This window comes from Nelumbo nucifera, chromosome 3, assembly GCF_055504915.1.
Source record: "Nelumbo nucifera cultivar China Antique chromosome 3, China Antique-T2T, whole genome shotgun sequence".
Classification (NCBI taxonomy): domain Eukaryota; kingdom Viridiplantae; phylum Streptophyta; class Magnoliopsida; order Proteales; family Nelumbonaceae; genus Nelumbo; species Nelumbo nucifera.
In genome coordinates, this window is record NC_142651.1 from 8,209,979 (window position 1) to 8,230,571 (window position 20,593).

The 20,593-nt window shown below is 37.7% G+C and overlaps 1 protein-coding gene and 1 pseudogene across 2 annotated transcripts; one reads left to right on the top strand and one right to left on the bottom strand.

Moving 5' to 3' along the window:
• Positions 1–310: 310 nt before the first annotated feature.
• LOC104593304 (uncharacterized) lies at positions 311–2,160 on the top strand (annotated as a pseudogene).
• Positions 2,161–4,084: 1,924 nt separating this feature from the next.
• LOC104593128 (glycosyltransferase BC10-like) lies at positions 4,085–19,585 on the bottom strand. Of its 2 annotated transcripts, XM_010252834.3 has the most exons (11): positions 18,810–19,585; positions 13,578–13,694; positions 12,937–13,037; positions 11,819–11,890; positions 8,464–8,545; positions 8,290–8,370; positions 6,833–6,871; positions 6,415–6,480; positions 5,486–5,635; positions 4,599–4,727; positions 4,085–4,318 (listed from the first exon to the last, which is right to left on the bottom strand). In XM_010252834.3, the coding sequence occupies exons 1-11, from the start codon at positions 19,041–19,043 to the stop codon at positions 4,277–4,279; spliced, it is 1,113 nt and encodes a 370-aa protein (XP_010251136.1). In that variant the 5' UTR covers positions 19,044–19,585; the 3' UTR covers positions 4,085–4,276. The 2 variants fall into 2 exon arrangements, with proteins under 2 accessions (XP_010251136.1, XP_010251138.1); XM_010252836.3 differs by lacking the exon at positions 13,578–13,694 and having other exon boundaries at positions 18,810–19,584.
• Positions 19,586–20,593: the final 1,008 nt, after the last annotated feature.

Consider the following 20,593-nt stretch of genomic DNA (forward strand, 5'->3'; position numbering starts at 1 on the left):
TAAATTGCATTTAAGACTGGGGCAGCCTCGTTGTAGTATAGCTATTAGGTAGATGTGCGGAATTGCAGTTGCAGGCTCACCGTGGTATGGTCAATGGGCCTCACGTGTACCCTGCTCCTGCTCCGTCCCCACCCTTGAGTGAATCCCCTATATAAGGCAATAATTGTCTGGACTAATCCATATTTAGGGATGGGCTTGAACCTAGGCCCAGTACCTCGGCCAGCCCAAATAAAAGTCATAAACTGTTGCTAGTATTCTGCTTTGGTCAGTCTCACCTAAATCGAATTCGATACTTTTTCTTCTTTTAAAAATGAAAGGATGGAGAATCACAACATCCTTTAGCTAAAGCATCTTTATTTAAATGGTGTTAAGGTATTCTATTGATTCCCCCAACTGAAAATTCCAGTCTATATATTCTGTACTTTGGTGGAACATAGAAGGGCAGCAAAATGAAGGGACTTCAGCTGGAAAGCGAGTCTCAAACTATGAAGGTAGATAGTTGTCATCTCGAGTATCAACCGCCGAACCGATTCTCTGGAATCCTGAAGTAAGGCCTATCACAATTGGATGGGAATCCTATGCGTCGAGATTCCGTTATAGCTAATCTTTTCTGGATTCTGGAATAACAACCATCCTGTTTATGTAGGACTCCATTAATTTATTGTCTACAGGTTAAATGGTTTTTAACTTGCATACTTTGGAGTTTAGAGGACAACTTTTGATGGGATTTCATGGACTTACAATTTATGTGTAATCTATTCAATGTATGTACCTCTAAAATGGAAACTGTCAACTAGTCAAAGGCTTTTCTATATTGCGTTATGCAGAACATCTATGATGAGAGTTGGGGCAGGCAATTAGGGGTGCAAGGAATATTCCAATCACAGACGCATATTTATCAAACCATAAAAATATCTGTTTTTTTGGATAAATTTTTTAAACTATCTTTATGGACGGAAAAGTTAAAATACTCGTTATACCCCTATACAAAATTACATTTTTATCCCTGTTTTTACTCGGCCTGTAGTAGCGACATTTCAGGGGAGCCGCAAAGGTTGGCTTCTCTTCCATCGTCTAAACATCAACACAAATGTGAATCCTCGGATCTGGAGCCTGAGCCATGGTTAGGATTTCTGCAGCGGGAGAATCTCTCATCAGAGATCTTCGAGAACATTTCTTCTGAAAATCTTGAACCAGCGGTGAAGATCTGCATGGACGATCTTCAATCGCCGTCAGCTGCCATAAAACGCTCAGCCAGCGAAATTGCACCTCTTGGCAAAGAATAGATCCGAATACCGAGCACTAATCGGTGAATCCGGTGCCATCCCAGCATTGATACCTCTCCTTTGTTGTACCGGTCCCTAGACACAAGAGCACGCAGTAACTGCTTTGTTAAACCTCTCTCTCCATGAAGGGAACAAGTCCCCCATCATGAATGCCGGAGCCATAAAGCCTCTCGTCTACATTTTGAAAACCCGTACAAAGGTGTCGAAGCAGAACGCCGCATGTGCTCTACTCAGCCTCTCGTTAATCGAAGACAACAAGGTTTTAATCAGTGCTTGCGGAGCGATCCCTCCACTGGTCTCTTTGCTCCTGAACGGATCAAATCGAGGGAAGAACGCACTTACGACGCTCTACAAGCTCTGTTCTATGAAACAGAACAAAGAGAGGGTCGTTAATGCAGGAGCCGTGAAACCACTGGTGGACTTGATTTCAGAGCAAGGGAGCGGTTTGACGGAGAAGGTGATGGTGGTTTTGAGCAGCTTAGCTGCAATTCTAGAGGAAAGAACTGCCATAGTTGAAGAAGGTGGGATTGCAGTTTTGGTTGAAGCGATCGAAGAAGGGTTGGTGAAAGGGAAAGAGTTCGCAGTACTGACACTTCTGCAATTATGCACGGACAGTGTACGGAAGAGAGGATTATTGGTGAGAGAAGGTGGGATCCCGCCGCTTGTTGCGCTCTCTCAGACGGGCATGACCACCGTTCGGTAGAAATCCGTAGTGGTTCCAGACTTCCGCCGGACCTCCGACGTTCGGTATTTGCAGCGACTGCCGTCGGTGACGATAGCGATGGCAGCCTGTCTGAGAGGGAATTAAGTCAAAACAGGGATAAAAATGTAATTTCGCATAGGGGTATAACGGGCATTTTACTTTTTCCGTTCATATTTAATGGTTAAAGACACACTTAGTCAATTATAAAAAAAATAAAAATACACTTAGTCAATTTTCAAACAGTCAACCATAAGATAGTTTAAAAAATTTACCCTTTTTTTTTATAAAGATATCTGATTTCGGGCTATGCGATTTTTTTTTTCGGGGTATGCGAATTTAGATCTTGTATCAGATACGGATCCTCATGTCATTTATGGAGTCGGGTTCTTTGACCCCCCCCCCCCTAAAAAAATAAGAAAAACAAAAACTAAAAAGAGGGGGGTTGAATATGAATCGATAATGTGAAGGACTGCATCCAAAATTGAGATGACCCACCAGAGAATGCGTCCTGCCTTTTATTCTCAAGTTGCATAAACCATAAACTGAATGTATGAAAGGTAGTGCGAAACCTAATTTCTTACCGAGTAAAAGAAATATTTGGTATGGATGCGTACCCACTATCCACATCAAGAGTAAAATATATAATGTATTTATGCTGTTTCATGTTTGCAGTAGGATTAAGATTTTTTGCATGAGGCTTTTAGGAATGAGTTCACCTTTGCTATAGTGTAGAACCAAAAATATGGCATTCAATATAGTACTGTGGCCTATCAACACGTCACTTTATCTAATTCAAGGTGGAGTCATGGTAATACACCAAAGTTTTGATTTTTTTCCTTGTCGGCGAATGTAATTTGTTTAGGAATATGAATATTAGGCGATCAATTAGGAAAGGCGTTTTAGTGGAATATATCTTGTTCCAAACCTTTATAATAAGCCCATATAGCCACACCTAGTCACCTAGATATAGGCCTATAAATTTCCACACAAGAAGGTAAAGGCCCATTTGGCGTGTCTTCCGTGCAAGTTATCATTTTTTTTAGAAGCCTGACAATTTGTACTCCAGTCTTTCTCCATTTGGTTGGAGGAAGATTTTTCTACCAAAAGACCGTGTCCTAAAAAGATGCAAGAAGTTCAATTCAAGCTTAATCTAAGAAATTAGAAATGAAGCTTTTCATCTTTTTTTGCTTGTTCAAATCTCGTCTTTACATGGAAAAATGCACCTCCAACCAAACAGTCTATAAACTACTAAGATCTTTATGTAAAAGCTCACAACCTTTTGACCGTCAGATCTTCTGAAAGATTTTTCAAAAAAGACTTATCAAACGGCACCTAAGTTAAACCCAGCTTATCTCCATGAACAAAAAACACTGCTTTAAGACAAACAACCCTAATCCGAGCATCCAATGTCTACACCCAAACCTAATTTTTTTATATTTTCTGAAGGGCTACACAATGGGGGTAACCCATCCCCCCAACCCAGGTGTAGACAAGATTTAATCCCAAGTCTTCTCTACAACCAACAGGAGACCTTACCAACCAACTGATTGGCACCTTGCTTAAGTAATATGTAATTTCCACCCTATAGGGCCCGACCCAATACCAACCCAATCCATAACTACTTTTCAATTGTTTTTTTTTGACATTTAAAATTTTAAAAACCGTTAATTACGGTATCATTTTCTCTCTAATGAAAGAAGAAAGATAAAAATAAATCAAATCCTAAACTTTCCATATGCCTGTATACGGTTTACATGACCAAACTCAAACCCAATTGAGTTAAAAGAATTAAAAACCCCAACCCGACATTACATTTGAATAAACCTGACCCGGACCTATTGGCATCCCTATAACGTGCTTATTGTTCATGTATATTTACTATGGCTAAGCCGCTGAGACAGGCTCTGGCTCACGCTCTTCCTAATTAAAACATTTTTTACGGGGTTATCAGCTATGCGGTATATGCCCTTTAGGTGTTATGGTTAAACAATTCGAATAATGCGCCACACTGAGATCTCGATTCCTACTCATAGACCATAGCAGTATAATCAGCATTCCCTTAACCCATCAATTAGAGACACTAGAAGCTACACAATGAGAAAAGAAACATGAGGTGTCATTCTTTATTGTTATATTACAAAGAAATGATGACGCCACTATCAAGTAAAAGATTATTTTACATTGAGGAGTACATATATTTAATATTTTCTTAGCTTGCTATCACCAGCAATTTTGATATCGTGTCAAACTTACAAGTTACAACAACATGGTACTTGTATCGCCAAAACTACGAGCCCTTCTTTCCTTCACTAAAAGGTCCTAACACCGACTGCACACCAGGAAAATGAGTAAATTAATTAGTAAAAAAGTAAACAAGGTGTCCGGCTTGAATCAGGGAAAAACCCGTTCCAACAGCCTTTACAGACTTGTGCTGGGAATATCTTCATAGTTGCAAGGGATTGTTCGAACGGTGCAAACACCAACTTGCCCTGATAGAAGCCGAACTCGTAAACAAGATATGGAAGTTTATGCAAAAGTTATAAACAGTGCAGTTGGACCTTGTGCAATCCACCAATTTGCTTACCAAAAGCCCAATTGTCCATTCTTACCATATTAAGTAGCCGGAGAGCGGCAGGTCGAGTGAACTTCCTTGCAAAAAGAAAACAAGGAGATGGTTTCCCTTGAATGCTGCACCATTCTCGACGGTATTCAGTCTCATAATAAATATTATCTATGTCCTGCATATGTCAGCAAGTTCTTTAGATGCTACTGATTCATTGAGTTTATTAATTGATAGGTGTTATCTTGGCAGTCCATCAAGCTTATCTATAAATACCTCATACTATCAAGTTATCAGCAATTTTCTTTTATTAGTGACTATTTTCATTCATTTTTTTATCAACTAAATAATAATATAGGTATACACATACTCTATTAGCAAATATAATGGAAACATGCAAGACCCAAACCAATAAAACACAAATCAACCATGTTGGCCCCACATCGATAACACAAAATAATAATGTTAATATATTAAGAAAGTTACAAAAGTATAGTAAAACATCATATAATCGTGCCTTGTACTGCTTATTTTAAATTTTCAAAGCTCTATTTCGGGAGTCATAAATAAACCACCAGCATAGATTTTTACCAGCGGATGGCCGTTGGCAAAAGTTTTCACAACAGTTGATCGCCAGCCATCCGCCGGTAAAAATCTGTGCCAGCAGTTTTTCGAGATCTACCGATGCAGTTTATAACTGCTGGCATAGAGCTTCTTTGAAGAATGAAAAAGAGCAGCATGGAGCACTATTATTTTTAGTACTACAAGTTATCTCAAATTTTGTGCTTCATTTTGCATTCTAAAAATGGATGAGGCCCATGGCAAGAATTTTGTAACCAAACGCTCTCATGTAATTCATGAACATGGCCTAGATGTGTGCATCAGCAATACAGATCCAGTCACTCAAGAAATCAATAAGCACGTGGTACACATTACCTTTATTGATTGTATAAGCACTGGAGTAGCATCTGATAACTTGTAAGTCACAGGGTGCCAGTTGCGCCTTTCCCAGTCCTTGGAAAATGATAGGTCCCATGAAGTATGTGTCAGCGTTCTTCTAGTTAATTCCCCTTCGAGTCCCTTTTGCTGGATGGTGAAACATAAGCAACTTAAGCAACTGTAAAACAAAAGGAGAAATAGTATAGCCTACAATACTTGGTAGAGCTACCAAGATTTTGAGAGCAATCAGACATCAAGTTCTCAAAAGGTACTAAAACGATACCACTATTGGGCCCAAGTCAACATGATTACGGTTAGAAAATCTTTCATTCTTAATGAAGCTTAACAAAAACTAATTGAATTTGTTTCTAATAGGTAAAAAAGTTAAACTGCGCAAAGTAATATTTACATAAAATTAATAAAACATTAACAATTAATTACCTGTTTCTTTTGGTTTATTTTGGTTTTTCTTCCACCATCTTGTACCTGTTTCTTTATATGTTAAAAATAAAAATGAACTAATAATTAAAAACAAATTTAATACAATATTATCAGGTAATTATATGAATTTCAGTGCAGTGAATCTTTCACTACCCCATACCCGTGTCACAAACCCATCTATTTGTTTATTTCTACTTTGTTTGGGAAATAGATACTTGAGTTTTCTTTAGTAAAGTCGATGATTTGGTTTAAGTGTCTTAAAAAAAAAAAAAAAAAACTTATTAGAGCTATTCCTGACAGAAAATTCACCCCTTACAAAAGCAAATACTACACTTCACAGCCTTAAGACGAATAACAAATATGAAACTAGTAGGCTAGACTCCTATTTCCAATAAAAACTGAGTTCTTCAAAATAAGTTAAATTCGAGTTTAAGGTAAAATATCATTTTGAAGCTAACATGTCAAGAGCTTAGAAATTCACTTACTGCCAGTAACGTCTGAACATAATGTTCATCTGGTATACAATTATGTTCCTTGGATGCATCTGCAAGCTGCATGAGAAAGGAGTGTAAAGATAAAGAGTTGCAATCTCATCCCTAGGGACACTTTATGGCAACTGTTTCTTGTATGTTTGAGTATAGGCAATTACTTATTTCAATTTAAAAAAATAAAAATAAATTTCAACTCAACAAAACCTTATCCCGACTATATGGGGTACATAGATCCTGTCTTATCACTCCACCCTGTCAAGGGTATCCTCTATTAATTGCAATATTTCAGATTATAAAACCATGGTGAGCCCTCAAATGATACAAAAATTCTATGAGCAATGATCTTGCAACTATTGGCATTATGATGGCCGAGTAATGAGAGAGAAAAGGAAGGAGTTAGGATGATGCTTACAAAAGGTTGATCCCGCCAAAACTCAGGTAGTGATCTCCTCTGCATAATTTCCAAAAAAGAAGGTATCAGAATGATGAGTAACAACACATTGCCATTTGTCAAGCAAGAAGACAATAGAAAAACTGTGAGGAATTGAAGAGTTCATGAAAACCATATCGAAAAACTTCAAGATTTAGAACACCTGATGCAAACCATGAGGAAGAGGGAAAAAGGAAGAAGACAACAATAAACAAATCCAAAAAAACGGAAAAAGAAGAAAAACCAATCCACTGCTCATTCTTATGAAAATTTGGGGTTTCTCCATGGGGTGCATGGGCCTCCTATAGGAACAGATGACCTAGACAATCTTTAGAGGAGGTCCTAATTCAGAGATTGATGGTCTTGGGAGTATTGATAGATTAGTAATTTGAAAAATATTAAATTTCCTAGTTCTTTTGGATCTAGAAAGGTGTTTCTCTAATTTTTTGCAACTTCCAAATCTATAGAATTTTGTAGTTTTCAGTTTTTGGTTTATCTAGTAATTATCAACCAGTTTAGAATGTGCACTAGGATATCCAGATAGTTTAGCTTGAATTAATGACATGTCTTGTGGGCTCCACAAGCTCTGTTGAATAAATAGCATGTCTTGCAGCCATTTTTCAGAGTCCAAACTTGTTTGTTTTTCTTGATTATGGTGTCCAAAAAAGATATTTAGTTACCTATCCAACAAGACCAAGATCTTGTGAACCCAATGTGAATCAAGTTCTGACAATTTCATTGGCACAGTATCAGTGAGATTAAGTCTAATATTTTTATTGAACCTTATTTGAAGTAGGAAAATGAGATGGCTAATCCCTCTTCCTAGAGTCTATAAGTATGTGTTTTTGTAAATTGACTAGTAAAGAATTTGATTATAGGATAAGAATTTGAATTGGATTATCTTGAGGTCTGTTTCGTTTTCTTCTCTCTCTTCTATAAGGATCTGATTTCCCTCTTTTTCCCATTCACATGAAGATTATAGGACTTAACTCCTTCCCATCCTACACTAACACCCCTACCAGTTATATAGACAAACATTGTATTCAAAGAAGTAAATTAAAACTGCAATGGTTATGAAACTCAGAAGTTGATAAATTCAACATGGTAGAATTTTTCTTGCCATTGTTGACTTGAGAATGGGTGCATAGTTTTCTCAACCATTTATCATTTAGCTTTAAGCATCAGAACCATTGAATCAATCCAACTGCATAACATCCTATTAGACACCAGTCTACATAAAAACAAATAGGCAGTAACATATGGATGTAAAATTGAAAAAATCCTTCCTTCTTATCTCAGCATTCTGTTGCATCAAGCATTAACAAACGAAAAACATCAATGTGTAACATGAATTAAGCTTGGTCACATAGCCCATTATGCAGATGATTAAGAAAAAATCATTTTATATCTATTTAATGGCAACCAGAACTGTAACTTACTCTGCAATGCTGCTGAAACACTGGGTAGATTGTGTCATCTTCCACTACAACCTCAGCATGCTTTCTGGTTAAAACAACCCACTGAAGAAGAGATTACAAATGATTAGAAAAATTAACACAGGAAGAACATTCGAAAGGACAGCACACAAACCCATTTAAAAAAGAAAAAGTTACCTGGGATCCTTTCCTCCAATCATGGACAGGAATAACAGGATCCATTTTTGGATTGTAGCGACCTTCTTTTGTATCAGCAAAACTGATTCCAGCACAATATGAAGAGATGCTATTAGAACCTCTAATCATTCCACAGACGTTAAAAAAATTTAGATTGCATAAGAACAAGTTCAAGTATGACCTTTACCAATGAAGAAAACATCACATTTTGAAAACCTGTCTTAAAACACCAAAAATAATTTGATTTTTATTCAAAGTAAGACAGCATCTATAATGCAGAGTATCCAAATCATCCCCAGTTCTAATCTCTACAATGGGACCAAAGAGGACCCTGTACTGAACCATTATCCTCCATTAAAATATTCAACAACAATGTGACTAGTATATTAAGGGAATAGCTGATAATGCTAAAATGTGAATAATTATGTCAAGTCAATTAAATTGCTCCTAAGTAAGAGGCTTCATTTCTCCATCCTTCAAGAACAACTAGGAACTTTGCTGATCAATCTTAATTAACAGATTCCTAAGGCTCTTCTACAAAACTTTCATTCTTTTCAAGAGTAAAATATATATAGAATGGAAAGAATGTTTGTAACATTACTCAAATCTCACTATGAACATGAGATTTTGGATTTAGGATATGATTGAGGGATCATGAGCCTTCTGATGTGATCTACATCTTAAGTTATTTTGGAAGAGGTGTTTCTGGGTTTAGAGGGCCAGATAAAAGAGTGTGAACATTTGATCCCAGCAGAAATTGTCCTGCTCCTCCTTTAAGGATTTTTTTTTTTTAATTTCTTCTGAAGGGCTACACAACGGGGGGGTAGCCCATCCCCCAGGCCCCAACCCAGGTGCAGGCGGGATTTGATCCCAAGTCTTCGCTACGACCAGCAGGAGACCTTACCAACTTGCTGGTTGGCACCTTGCCCATGTTCCATTTCCTCCAAGTGTTTCTTGTGAAAGCAATTCTTCCAGGACAAATTCCACCCAGAATATGGGGCATTCTATTGGGAGGTAGTTCATTTAAAAATAATTGTTTATGAGACACTATAGAAAAGCAGACCTAGATGACCCCTGTCTCCTATAGATGCATTTGTAAGTTGTAAGTTTAACTATATAATCACTTTTTATTTGCTAATATCCTGGACATTCATTAGTAGAACTTTGGGCATTTCTTTGCTTTGTTGGAGCCAACTGGACACCACAATAGGACAAAGGAATCCCTTCTCCCCCAACCCTGAGAGAGGAAGAAAGATAAGATCTTAATAAAGGTGCATCAGTGCTGCTATCTTCGGAGTGTTTGGGGAAAAACAATAAAGATTTTTAGAAGAAAAAACAAAATCTGAATTTAGATTTATGGAACTTATAGCCATAAGAATGATTGAGTGCAAACTAGAGAAGAATTAGATGTTCAACATGAATGGCATAGTGAGGAGCTGGCAGTATGTGGTTTTCCCCTCCTCGAGGACCTCAACAAGCTATGCATCCACTGAGCATGGAAGCCCCCTAGATGGAACAACATTGAGCAAAATTCTTTTGATGGTTGTAGTAGGGATAACCCAAACACATCAGGCGGGGGGCTTTTATGAACTCAAGGTGCAAATTTCTGATTCTTTACTCTGGTCCAATTGGCAAAGTAAACTCCATTTGGTCAGTTACTGTCATTTCTGTAAGACATGAGATTAACTGTTCTTTGGTGTATGAGCTGCTTTTAGGAATTGAAGGAGACTGATAAGTTGTAATGGGTCATTCAGGGATAATAATTACTTTCTTGGCTTTATCTTCACCACATAAGAGAAGCTAGGCTTTTGGCATCCAGGTTGAACACCTCATTTGACTGGGTGAAGAGATGCTAACATGTTTGTCGATTCCTTAACTGGGCAGGGAACTATGAGATTAGAACTATACTTGGGTCATCCTGACGTGAGGGGAAGGCAAGTCTAATGGTCTTGCTTTTGGTTTGTGCATGTAAATTTGGGCTAGCTGATAGGCCCAGCCTAGCAAGTGTCTTTTTCACTTTGTAATTGTTCTCTATTTGCATTTTATTACCACTAATGAAGTTATCTGCAATCAGTTACTGATCAAGGACCCAAAAAAATAGAACTCAAAAAAGCCTCATCCTAATATATGGAGTTAGTTCCATATATCAAATATTGTTTCACCATTCCACTCTATCAAGGTTGATATCTGCTGTCAAATGGTTATCCCCCAGATCATTTCTCACCATCTCAGCCCATGTCCTTTTTGACCCTCCTCTAGCCCTTCCAAAACCATCAGCTTGCATCAAATGACTCATTATTGGTGCAGTAGATAGCTTCTGAACATGCCCAAGCCATGTTAATCTGCTTCTACTCCTAGACTCCCTTTAATAACGCATTTTTAATCCTATCATTTCTAGTTTGTTATTCATCCATCTCAACATCCTCTTCTATGCTCATTTTATGGATGTGCTGCTTGTTGATTGCCAAACTCCCTACTTCATAAAACAATTTAGACGTATGACATGGATTTTCCCTGAAATCCTGAATGTTTATGATCCCATATAGTTATACCGAAATTTACCAACTGATGGTGGCTTAGTTGGTAGGATCTCTGACTCGTAGCAGAGGCCTGGGATCAAATGCCGCTGCCAGCAGGGTTGGGAGGATAGGGGATGGCCTACCCCTGTCGTGTAGCCCCATGAAGCAAAAAATACCAAAATATTGAATTATATGATACTAGATAATAGATCACATAGGCACCCTTAAAAAAATAAAAAATCATACATCTCAGATTTGATGGTGTGATGAAAATAGTCCTTTGATTAATTTATATTCATAGAAGCAAGGTTCAAAGTATCGATACAGGGCAATACACCGGTAGGGCATATCGGCCTGTATTGGTACTCTTTTTTTTTTCTTTTTTTCCCGAATCTGGTTCAGAGGGGCCGGGTTATGGCCGGTCTACCCCCACTTGCCAACCCAAAACACCCCCTGTAGGGGCGTATCGGGAAGGCTCCGATATGGGCCGATACATATCGATACTTTGAACCTTGCATAGAAGACTTCACTTTCTTTGTGCACATAAGAAGTTTTTTTTTCATATAAGTTTGCAGAAGAACTCAGCTTTCCAAGTAATTACAGTATTTTTTCAAACAAAATTGAAGTCCATCTACCAAATCATGCAATACAAATGTAAGCATTTCTGAACACAATATTTAAGTTCCTTTTTTTTTGCAAATGTCATTCAAGCATTTTTCCAATGAAAAAGAATGCTTATAAATCTATTGTCAACTCATAAATTCAAGTTAATAGATGTTGATAAATCAAGAAATTTTATTCACCTAGGAAAGGAGATAAGGCTTTACCCCACTTACCTGTCTACAAAACTATTTGATGTTGACATGATATAGTCATATGTGTAGCTGAAGTTGTATAAAGGTATGCAGCTGTCATAAAATCAAATGAAAAGAAAAGCATTGGACATACGAATTGAGAAATTATTACTATTTACTACTTCTTGATGAAATCGCATCCCAAGTAAATGAAACCAATACATGACCATCTGAACAAGTAGTTTTATAAAATGCACAGTTTAGATCACGAATCAAGGTTTTCTCAACCAAAGAAAATTTATTAAATTTGTCATTTAAGTTACAGTAGAATGAAAAAATACAACTTAGATCTGAACTCAAAGGTAGGTTATCCTTGGTTTTGCCAAGTCTTCAACATTAACATATATATATACATACACACACACACAAACACAAGCAAAAGTTCTAATCATTTGTGATTGACAAGATGAGGAAAAGCCAACTGAGAAAGTGTTCTCATGTGAATGATAATCAATGACTGCACCAGTGAGAAGTGATGGTGCAAGTAGAAGGCTCTAAAAGAGTAAGGAAAAGACCAAAGAAAATGTGATCTGAAGTGGTAAAAAAAATTTAAGGACTTACAGTTTGATAAAAAAAAACATGGCACTTGATGGAGCATAATGGAAGGACAAAAAACATCACTAAAACCATTAGTGAGGGGGCCTCTTTCTGACTCTGATTTATAATATAGTAATATTTTACTAGGTTAGGTATGATATGCCAACGACAATCAGAAATTAAAATATAGAAACATACTCAAACTTGAAAGAAATGCATAACTCCCACCAAGCTGTTATGTAAAGCTGTAAACCATGTAATCTCACCATTCATTGGCAATCAAATCCTTGTCCTCTTTTAGCACACATGTCAAATTTAGCTGGAGCCACTTATTACAGACGTGTTCAAATAGTGGCAGCTTTATTATGTTAATGATTGAAAAGGAACTAGCAACAAAAATGTCAATGTTCATCTCCATTAACCTAGTATGAATATCTCTTACTAAAAGAGTATGAGGTATTTAGATAAAAAAAGACTGCTATATACAAAACTCATATAAGAAAATTTGAAATGACATGTTTGGAGAAATTTCTCTACTAGCCATTATTAAGATCAAAGCTCACCTGTCTGATAAGAAAACAAAACGCTCATTAAAAGAATCCATAAGTGCATTTTTTAACAAAATACGCTCTGCCTGGATCATGCTGGCTTCTCCCCAATCTACCTGATACAAAATCATGAGTGAACAGAACATATAGAGCCAATAAAACTTACATACGAAAATTGAATTTAACCCTAGCTGCTAAATGAATGATGTTAACAACAAGCAGGTTACATGACTTAGATCCTAAAATGATAAGATGCTATTAAAAACCTAACTTTTACCAGACGAGGAGCCAAACAAGCAAGGATCACTTATTATTGACATGTGACAAATGACCAGGTTTAGGGCAGAACCGGCAGACAAAAATCTTATTTCTATGTATCCATGATCCAGATTCAGAACTTCTATGCAATCCGAACTACAAAAGTTCATATAAATATGCCCAGATATTGCAATAACAGTTTGATCATATATTATTTATTTGAAAAAGGATAATACTGATCTTCTTATAACAATCAACTTCAAATATAAAAACCAGTGAAAACCATGGAGATTGCTGTAACAATTAATTAATGAAATGTACACAAATTTCATAACAATTTCCTTGTGTATCAATTCAAGATTTATTTTCAAACTTATTTAAGTGCAAGTACTGAAAACCTGTATACTATCATTAACTTGGCGGCCATAGAAAAATGCAGATTTTGTTGTTGCCTTGTTGAACACAAATCCAGGTCTGGAATGAATATAAATAGAAAACTTATTCTCCTTTTCTCCCTGAAAAAGACAGATATATTTATTAGGAAAAATATAAAATATATTGATGTATACACCACAGAGCTTCAATTTCTTTATGGTCCATAACAACCTCTTGTTAGCTGGTATCAGTATACCAATCAGTAAAACCAAAAGAGAAGCATCCATTTTACACTTTACAGTTGTACTTTAGAAAGTTAAAAAAAAAAAAAAAAACTCTCTTAATTTTGGAGTGCAAATGACCAAATTAGAAAGAACAAATGCAAATAGTCTGCTACTTAAAATATCATAATGGAAAGTATAAATAAATATATACCAAGTACAATACATAATTGGAGTGCAAATGACCAAATTAGAAAGAACAAATGCAAATAGTCTGCTACTTAAAATATCATAATGGAAAGTATAAATAAATATATACCAAGTACAATACATAATGGAGATGTTATAAGCCTTCAACAGCCTAGAGTTAATAATGCAACGCACCAAAAACTCCTAATTCAATAAAACAGTTGTAAGGCCAGCTATCTTGTATGGAGCAAGTGTTGAGCAGTCAAGAAACAACATATCCAGAAAATGAGTGTGGCAGAAATGCATATGGTGATTAAAAAAATGAAATCATTTGTAAGAACTTAGGAGTAGCTCCAATTGGTGATAAAATGAGAGAAAGTAGACTAAGATGGTGTGGTCATGTTCATAGAAAACCATCAACAGCACCCATAAGAGGAACTGATTTGTTACAACTTACGAGTTGAAGGGGCTAGAAGGGCAAGGGGTAGACTAAAATGGACATAGATGGAAGTAGTAAGGATAATTTAAGCGCCAACAATTTAACAACAGGTATGCCATTAAACAGAATGGACTGGCAAACAGGATTCATATAGCCGACCCCATATAGTTGGGATAAGGTTTGGAAGATGATGATGATGATGATGATGATGTTCATAGTAAAACCATATATCAAAAAAAATGTTCATAGTAAAACCACGCAAAGGCTCAAAAGCTAAGGTGAGAAGAAAAGTTGAGAAAAAAGAATCATAGAAAGGATTGATATGATAACACAAGTGCAGCTCACTTGATCTCCACTAGAGGACAATTCAAAAGAGTACCCATGAACTCCATTCTTAGCCTGACAAGTGATTGCTGGTTATGCTCTACAAAGGGGGAAAGATATACAAGCTTCGGTGACATGAAGGAAAAGAAACATAAAATTCAACCTGGCCATTCCCTTGGTAATCCCAGTCCATCCGGTGACAGTGGCATTTTAAGATATGTTGTGAGCAATATCATGTTGAGTTACTCCAGTCCAATTGAGAAGAAAATTACCTTGGAGCTTGACTTTTTTCATTGTTACAAGGACCTAAAACTGGCTTACTACTCAAGTGGGAATGATTTGATTGTTGAGGCTGATTGCCAAGTGGTACTTGGGTGGTTCTCTGCTTCCTCAATTGTTTGTCCCTTCAGACATCAAATTATAAAAGCAAAGAGTTGGCTTTTAGGCTCAGCAGATCATTCAGATTGATGTCTATATTAGACAATGACCTTGCCAATTCACTTGCAGGGGAAGGAGTAGAGACAGCTAAGCTTGAATGAGGGGCCCCAGGTCTAGGGGTACAGTGATGAGAGTTTTGGTTTAGCAATGTTATAACTATATTTTTGTCAGCCATAGTTCTATACTTCTCTCCCCTTCTCCCACCCCCACCACAACCAGAAAAAAAAAAAAAAAAATGGGAGTAGGGTCCATACTTTTTTTTTTTTTTTGGAAAAAGGTAAAGTAATTTTATTCAATGAGAAAGCCAAATACAACAAGACTCAGGCCAACTAGTCCTTCCTGAGCCCAAGACATATTACAAGAACATCCATGATTTAGTACAAAGAAGGAGAGAAACATTCTGACTTTTAAACTCCTCATTCACCGACACCCAGGAGCAAATCTTCCCCACCACTTTCTGCACAATCTCATCTGGACTTTTAGATTGATTACAAAAAATTCTATTGTTTCTTTCCATCCAAATGGTCCAAAGAACAGCCTGCGGAATAGTATTCCAAACAAGCCTGCCTTTCATGCCAAGACCCTCCAATCTCCAACTCATAAACAGCTCCTTCACAGACTTAGGCATAGCCCAACACACCTCTAGTTTTTTGAAGAAATGTCCCCAGATTGAAGAGAGATCGGACAGTGAATGCACAAATGATCTATAGATTCAGCACCCATGCCGCATAAGACACAGGAGGGATCAGGAATCTGCATACCCCTTCTCTCCAAGTTGACCCCAGTTAGACATTTATTCAAAACCATTGTCCAAACCAGGAAGTTAACCTTGGAGGGACAGGTGGGGTTCCAAATCTGCCCATCCGGGAAATTCTCCTGACCTAAGCTGCACATCTTAAGGAAAAGGGATTTAACTGTGAATCTACCATCTGCATTCCACTTCCAAGTCCATTCATCTTCCATACTCATATCAATTCTCTGGTTTTGAATCTGCCCCAACAGACCTACATACTCCTCCACTTCCCAGTCTAGCAAATTCCTCCTACATAGGGGGGTCCAAGAGAAGGAGCCCCCAGCGGTACTAATGTTATCAACAACTGAAGAATCTTGATTCACTGCAATTTGAAACAGCCGGGGAAAAGCATCAGCCAAGGGGCCTTCCTCACACCAAGAATCCTTCCAAAACTTGATTCTATCCCCTTTTCCAACTTTAAACTTGACCCCGTTCATGAAAAGAGTATTGATCTTAGAAATACCAGCCCAGAGAGAACTACTCCCAAATGATAGGGGATCGAGAGTTTTCCAATTTCCCCAATCCACACCATACTTATCCGCAATGAGGCCCCTCCACCAAGCATTTCTCTCATAAGCAAATCTCCATATCCATTTGCTAAGAAGAGCAGCATTGAAATCTTTTACTTTCCTAACTCTCAAGCCACCCTTCTCCTTAGGCTTACACACTTGCTCCCACTTAACAATGTGAATTTTCTTCTCATCCTCCCATCCCCTCCATAAGAAGTTCCTTCGAAGCTGTTCCAACCTCTTTGCAAATTTATTTGGAATTGGAAAGAGGGAAAGAAAGTGTGTTGGGAGATTGGACAGGGAGCTATTAATCAATGTAACCCTACCACCAAAAGATAAATATTTAGCCTTCCAAAGAACCAACCTCTTCTCCATTCTCTCAATGATTGGACTCCAAATTGAAGAAGAGGAACATTTTGCCCCAAGAGGCAAACCCAAATACTTAACCAGAAGGAGCTCCATTTGGCAAGCCATTATCTGTACACAATCTTCCAAATTTACCACTTGACCCACTGGGATGATCTTACTTTTGTTCAAATTGACTTTGAGACCCGTAACCACTTCAAACCAACTCAGAATTCCAAGTATTGTTTCCAACTGAGGCAGAGATGCGTCCACAAAACAGAGGGTATCATCAGCGGCAAACTGAAGAATATTACCTGTCTCTTTACCTGGAGAGATAGCAAACCCATTCCATAATCCCGATTCTGCAGCCTTCTTACTAAAAAGAGTGAGGATTTCCATCACACAAATGAACAACAAGGGTGACAGAGGATCTCCCTGTCTCGGCCCCTAGAACTACCAAAGAAACCCGTGGGCTGCCCATTAATGAGGATTGAAAATTTAGAGGTCTTAGTACAAACACTAACCCAGTTTCTCCATTTCTGTCCAAAATTCATGCAGTCCAACACCCTATCCAAACAATTCCAATTGACATTGTCATAAGCCTTCTCAATGTCAAGCTTACAAACAACTCCCGGAATACCATGTCTTCTCCTTGAGTCAATTAACTCATTAGCAACTAAAACTGAGTCTACCATCTGTTCGCCTGAAATAAATGCACTCTGATTATTTGAAATAACATTACCTATCACCCCTTTCATTCTTTATGCCAAGACTTTCGCCAAGATTTTATAGAAACTGTGAAGTAAGCTAATAGGCCTAAACTCCTTAATATTCACAGCCCCCTCAATTTTTGGAATAAGGGAGATAAAAGTGGCATTTAGACTTCTTTGTAGGGACGCATTTGCATGAAACTCCTGGAACACCTTCATCACATCTTCTTTCACAAAGTCCTAGCACTTCAGATAGAACAGATTGGTAAAACCATCCAGCCCAGGTGATTTATCACCTTCAAGCTTCTTAATTGCTGCACTGACTTCCTCTTCTGTAAAAGGCATTTCAAGCCAACTCTTCTGGGCATAAACTCCTTAATAGGGTCCATACTATTTTGATCATTATTACTGATAAAAAAGACAGCAACATAGAAAGGATTTCATGATATAGTCTTCCAATGTGAAGTGCCAGCCCAGTTTTGTTTCATGATATTGTTGGTTGAACACTTCTTTTTCTTTTTTTACTTGATTAATTCACTAAACATGATATCATCTTATGAGCAATTCAATCTACTCCAAAAATTAGCAAATATTGTAAGATGAAAATTGCAAATGCAAGACTCCAAGGGGAGGTTGAGAGGAAGATATGCTGACTCAAACAGAAGGCATTGACCTTCACAACTTGATTGTCAATAGCAATATTTTCTTGCTTGTCCAAAAGACCATAGAAGAGCAGCCAAGAAATATAAGTGATGGAGGGATGGAAATCCAAATAAATAATCATTATAAGCACCAACAATGACTGGAAATGCTAATGGACACTATAGGCCATGCAAATTAGAAATAAATAATGTACTATAATCTCGTGATTAGCAACTAGATAAGACTGTGATTGGAGATCATGAATTGCCAAGCAATATAAGTTTATCCAGCTTAGTGATCATCAGGTAAATACAGCTTTCAGGGGAGCTGTTCTTCATACTCCATTCCAGATGCTATTCCTTTATTTCTCCAAAATGTGCAAAACTAATTCCAAATAGTAGCGGAAGTGTATAGTGCAGAAGGTGATAAACCTTCAGAAAATCAACTATGTTAAAATATTAAATTCCATTTTTACACGCGACAGCGTGATTCTTGGGAAGGAAAAGGAAAAAAGATTTTCCAAGAGTCGAGTGAAACAATTAAAACATTAAAAAAAGGCAAGTACCATAGTTCAACTACCAAGCAATCCACTATAGCAGAACCTCGGCCAAACGCAATCAAAGCAACAGAAAGTTAAGAAGATACCTGGAAAAAAGCATCCCACACCATGTCGACGGGAAGCCGGTTCCGAGCTATAAACAGAAACGCAATCTTAGGCTTGGGAAAGGATGGAGGAGGCAACGACATAAGCATCTTAATTCGACCATAATGGGTCTGCATCAATACTAAACTTCCAAAACAAAAGCTCATCAAAAGCACAACGAAGAGTTTTGCCTTCCATCGGCTGTAGGATTTATGCTGACTGCCCCTATGCTTCATCCCTTGTTAATTCAGCGTGTGCACTCGATCATTTCGAACAAAATCTCGTCTGAGGCCAAAGCTCAACTACCTCCGGAATCCGTAATTCTCACTTGTACAGGTATATTTTCTTTGAAAGAAAACAAGATTCAACCAAAACGCGAGACCATATACAAATGCGAGCGCCATTTTTCAGTTTCGTTGGAAACATCAAGAAATCAAGGTTGAACTAAACTGACCATCGGGTCAAGGAGCAAAACATACGACATATTGCAGATCTAGATCATCAATAAGCAACCGGAACCGAGTTGAGTTAAGAAATAACCTAACTTTGACCGGATAAAAGCCAGAAATCCGTGATTTGTTTCACGGATTCCAGCTGAAATCACATCAATAACGAGATGAAGTAATCGATTCAAGAATAATAAGCTTGTGAAACAATCCAATTTTCTGAAACTTTGTGTTTCACTGGCTCTCCGTGAGACTCTGGAACTAACTTGACTTCACATGAAGGGTGTCCAACTGAAACTGACTTGAGTCTCAACTAGTCTCAATTCTGCTTGAAACGAGGAGCGGTGATCAACCCTTATATATAGCATAGGTTCAACGGATCGAATAGTAAAAAAAAGACCCTCACTTATTACAGAAATAACGGAAATACCATTTCCTTTCCAAGTTGGTCACCAACACTGGACCCAGTGTCCCACCTTAGAAATCAATCGCCTCATCGCCTGAGCCTAAACCATGTGCCTTCCTTGTTCTGGCCTGCAGCCCTGGACCCATTCTTCTAGTCCTGATCCAACAGCGAAAGCTCAGAGAACGTGCTCTCTCTCTCTCTCAGGCTTGAGGGTCACTGTTCTAGAAAAGCAAAAGTATGATTCATTGCAGTTGTAGAGCCAGGCTTTAGAAGTTGGAACCTGATACCTTTGAAGAGACCCTAGCTCTCGGGCAGAGCCAGAGCTCTCTGCCATGAAATGAGTCGTAAAGCTTGACCAAGCTAGACAACTGGGCAAAGCTCTTCTCATAGCAAACCCCTTAAATTGAACCTTGATCTGATTACTAAAAAAACAGATTGAACCACAGCTGAATGATTTGTCAATTGCGAATATAACAGCCTAACGTACTTAACAACTGTGGTGGTTACTTGTCACAGACTCATCATGATTTGTTACAAGGGGAAAGAAATTTTCTTTCTCTGGGACTTATATATATTTACCAACTAGTTGACTTTTTTGAGGAAAGCAAACCAATGTGGTGGGTTTTTTTTGGTAGAAACTAGCAAGATAAAGTGCATTAAAACAAGTAGCAAGAATACAAAACAATGTCTAATTAAGTCTTGGTTGGCCATATCTTGGACCCACCTAGGTGGATCATGGACGAACAACCCAGACTCTTCTACATCTTTTCTAGTTAGTTTACGTGCAACAATATTACAAGATCTATTTACATAATTAAAAGAGATGGCTAAGTCTTCAGTTAGTAATTTGATATTCATGCAGAGAAAGTTTACATCCAAAGCCAAATCCAAGTTTCATGTCTTCAAAGCCTGCACCAGAGCTTGGCAATCAGAT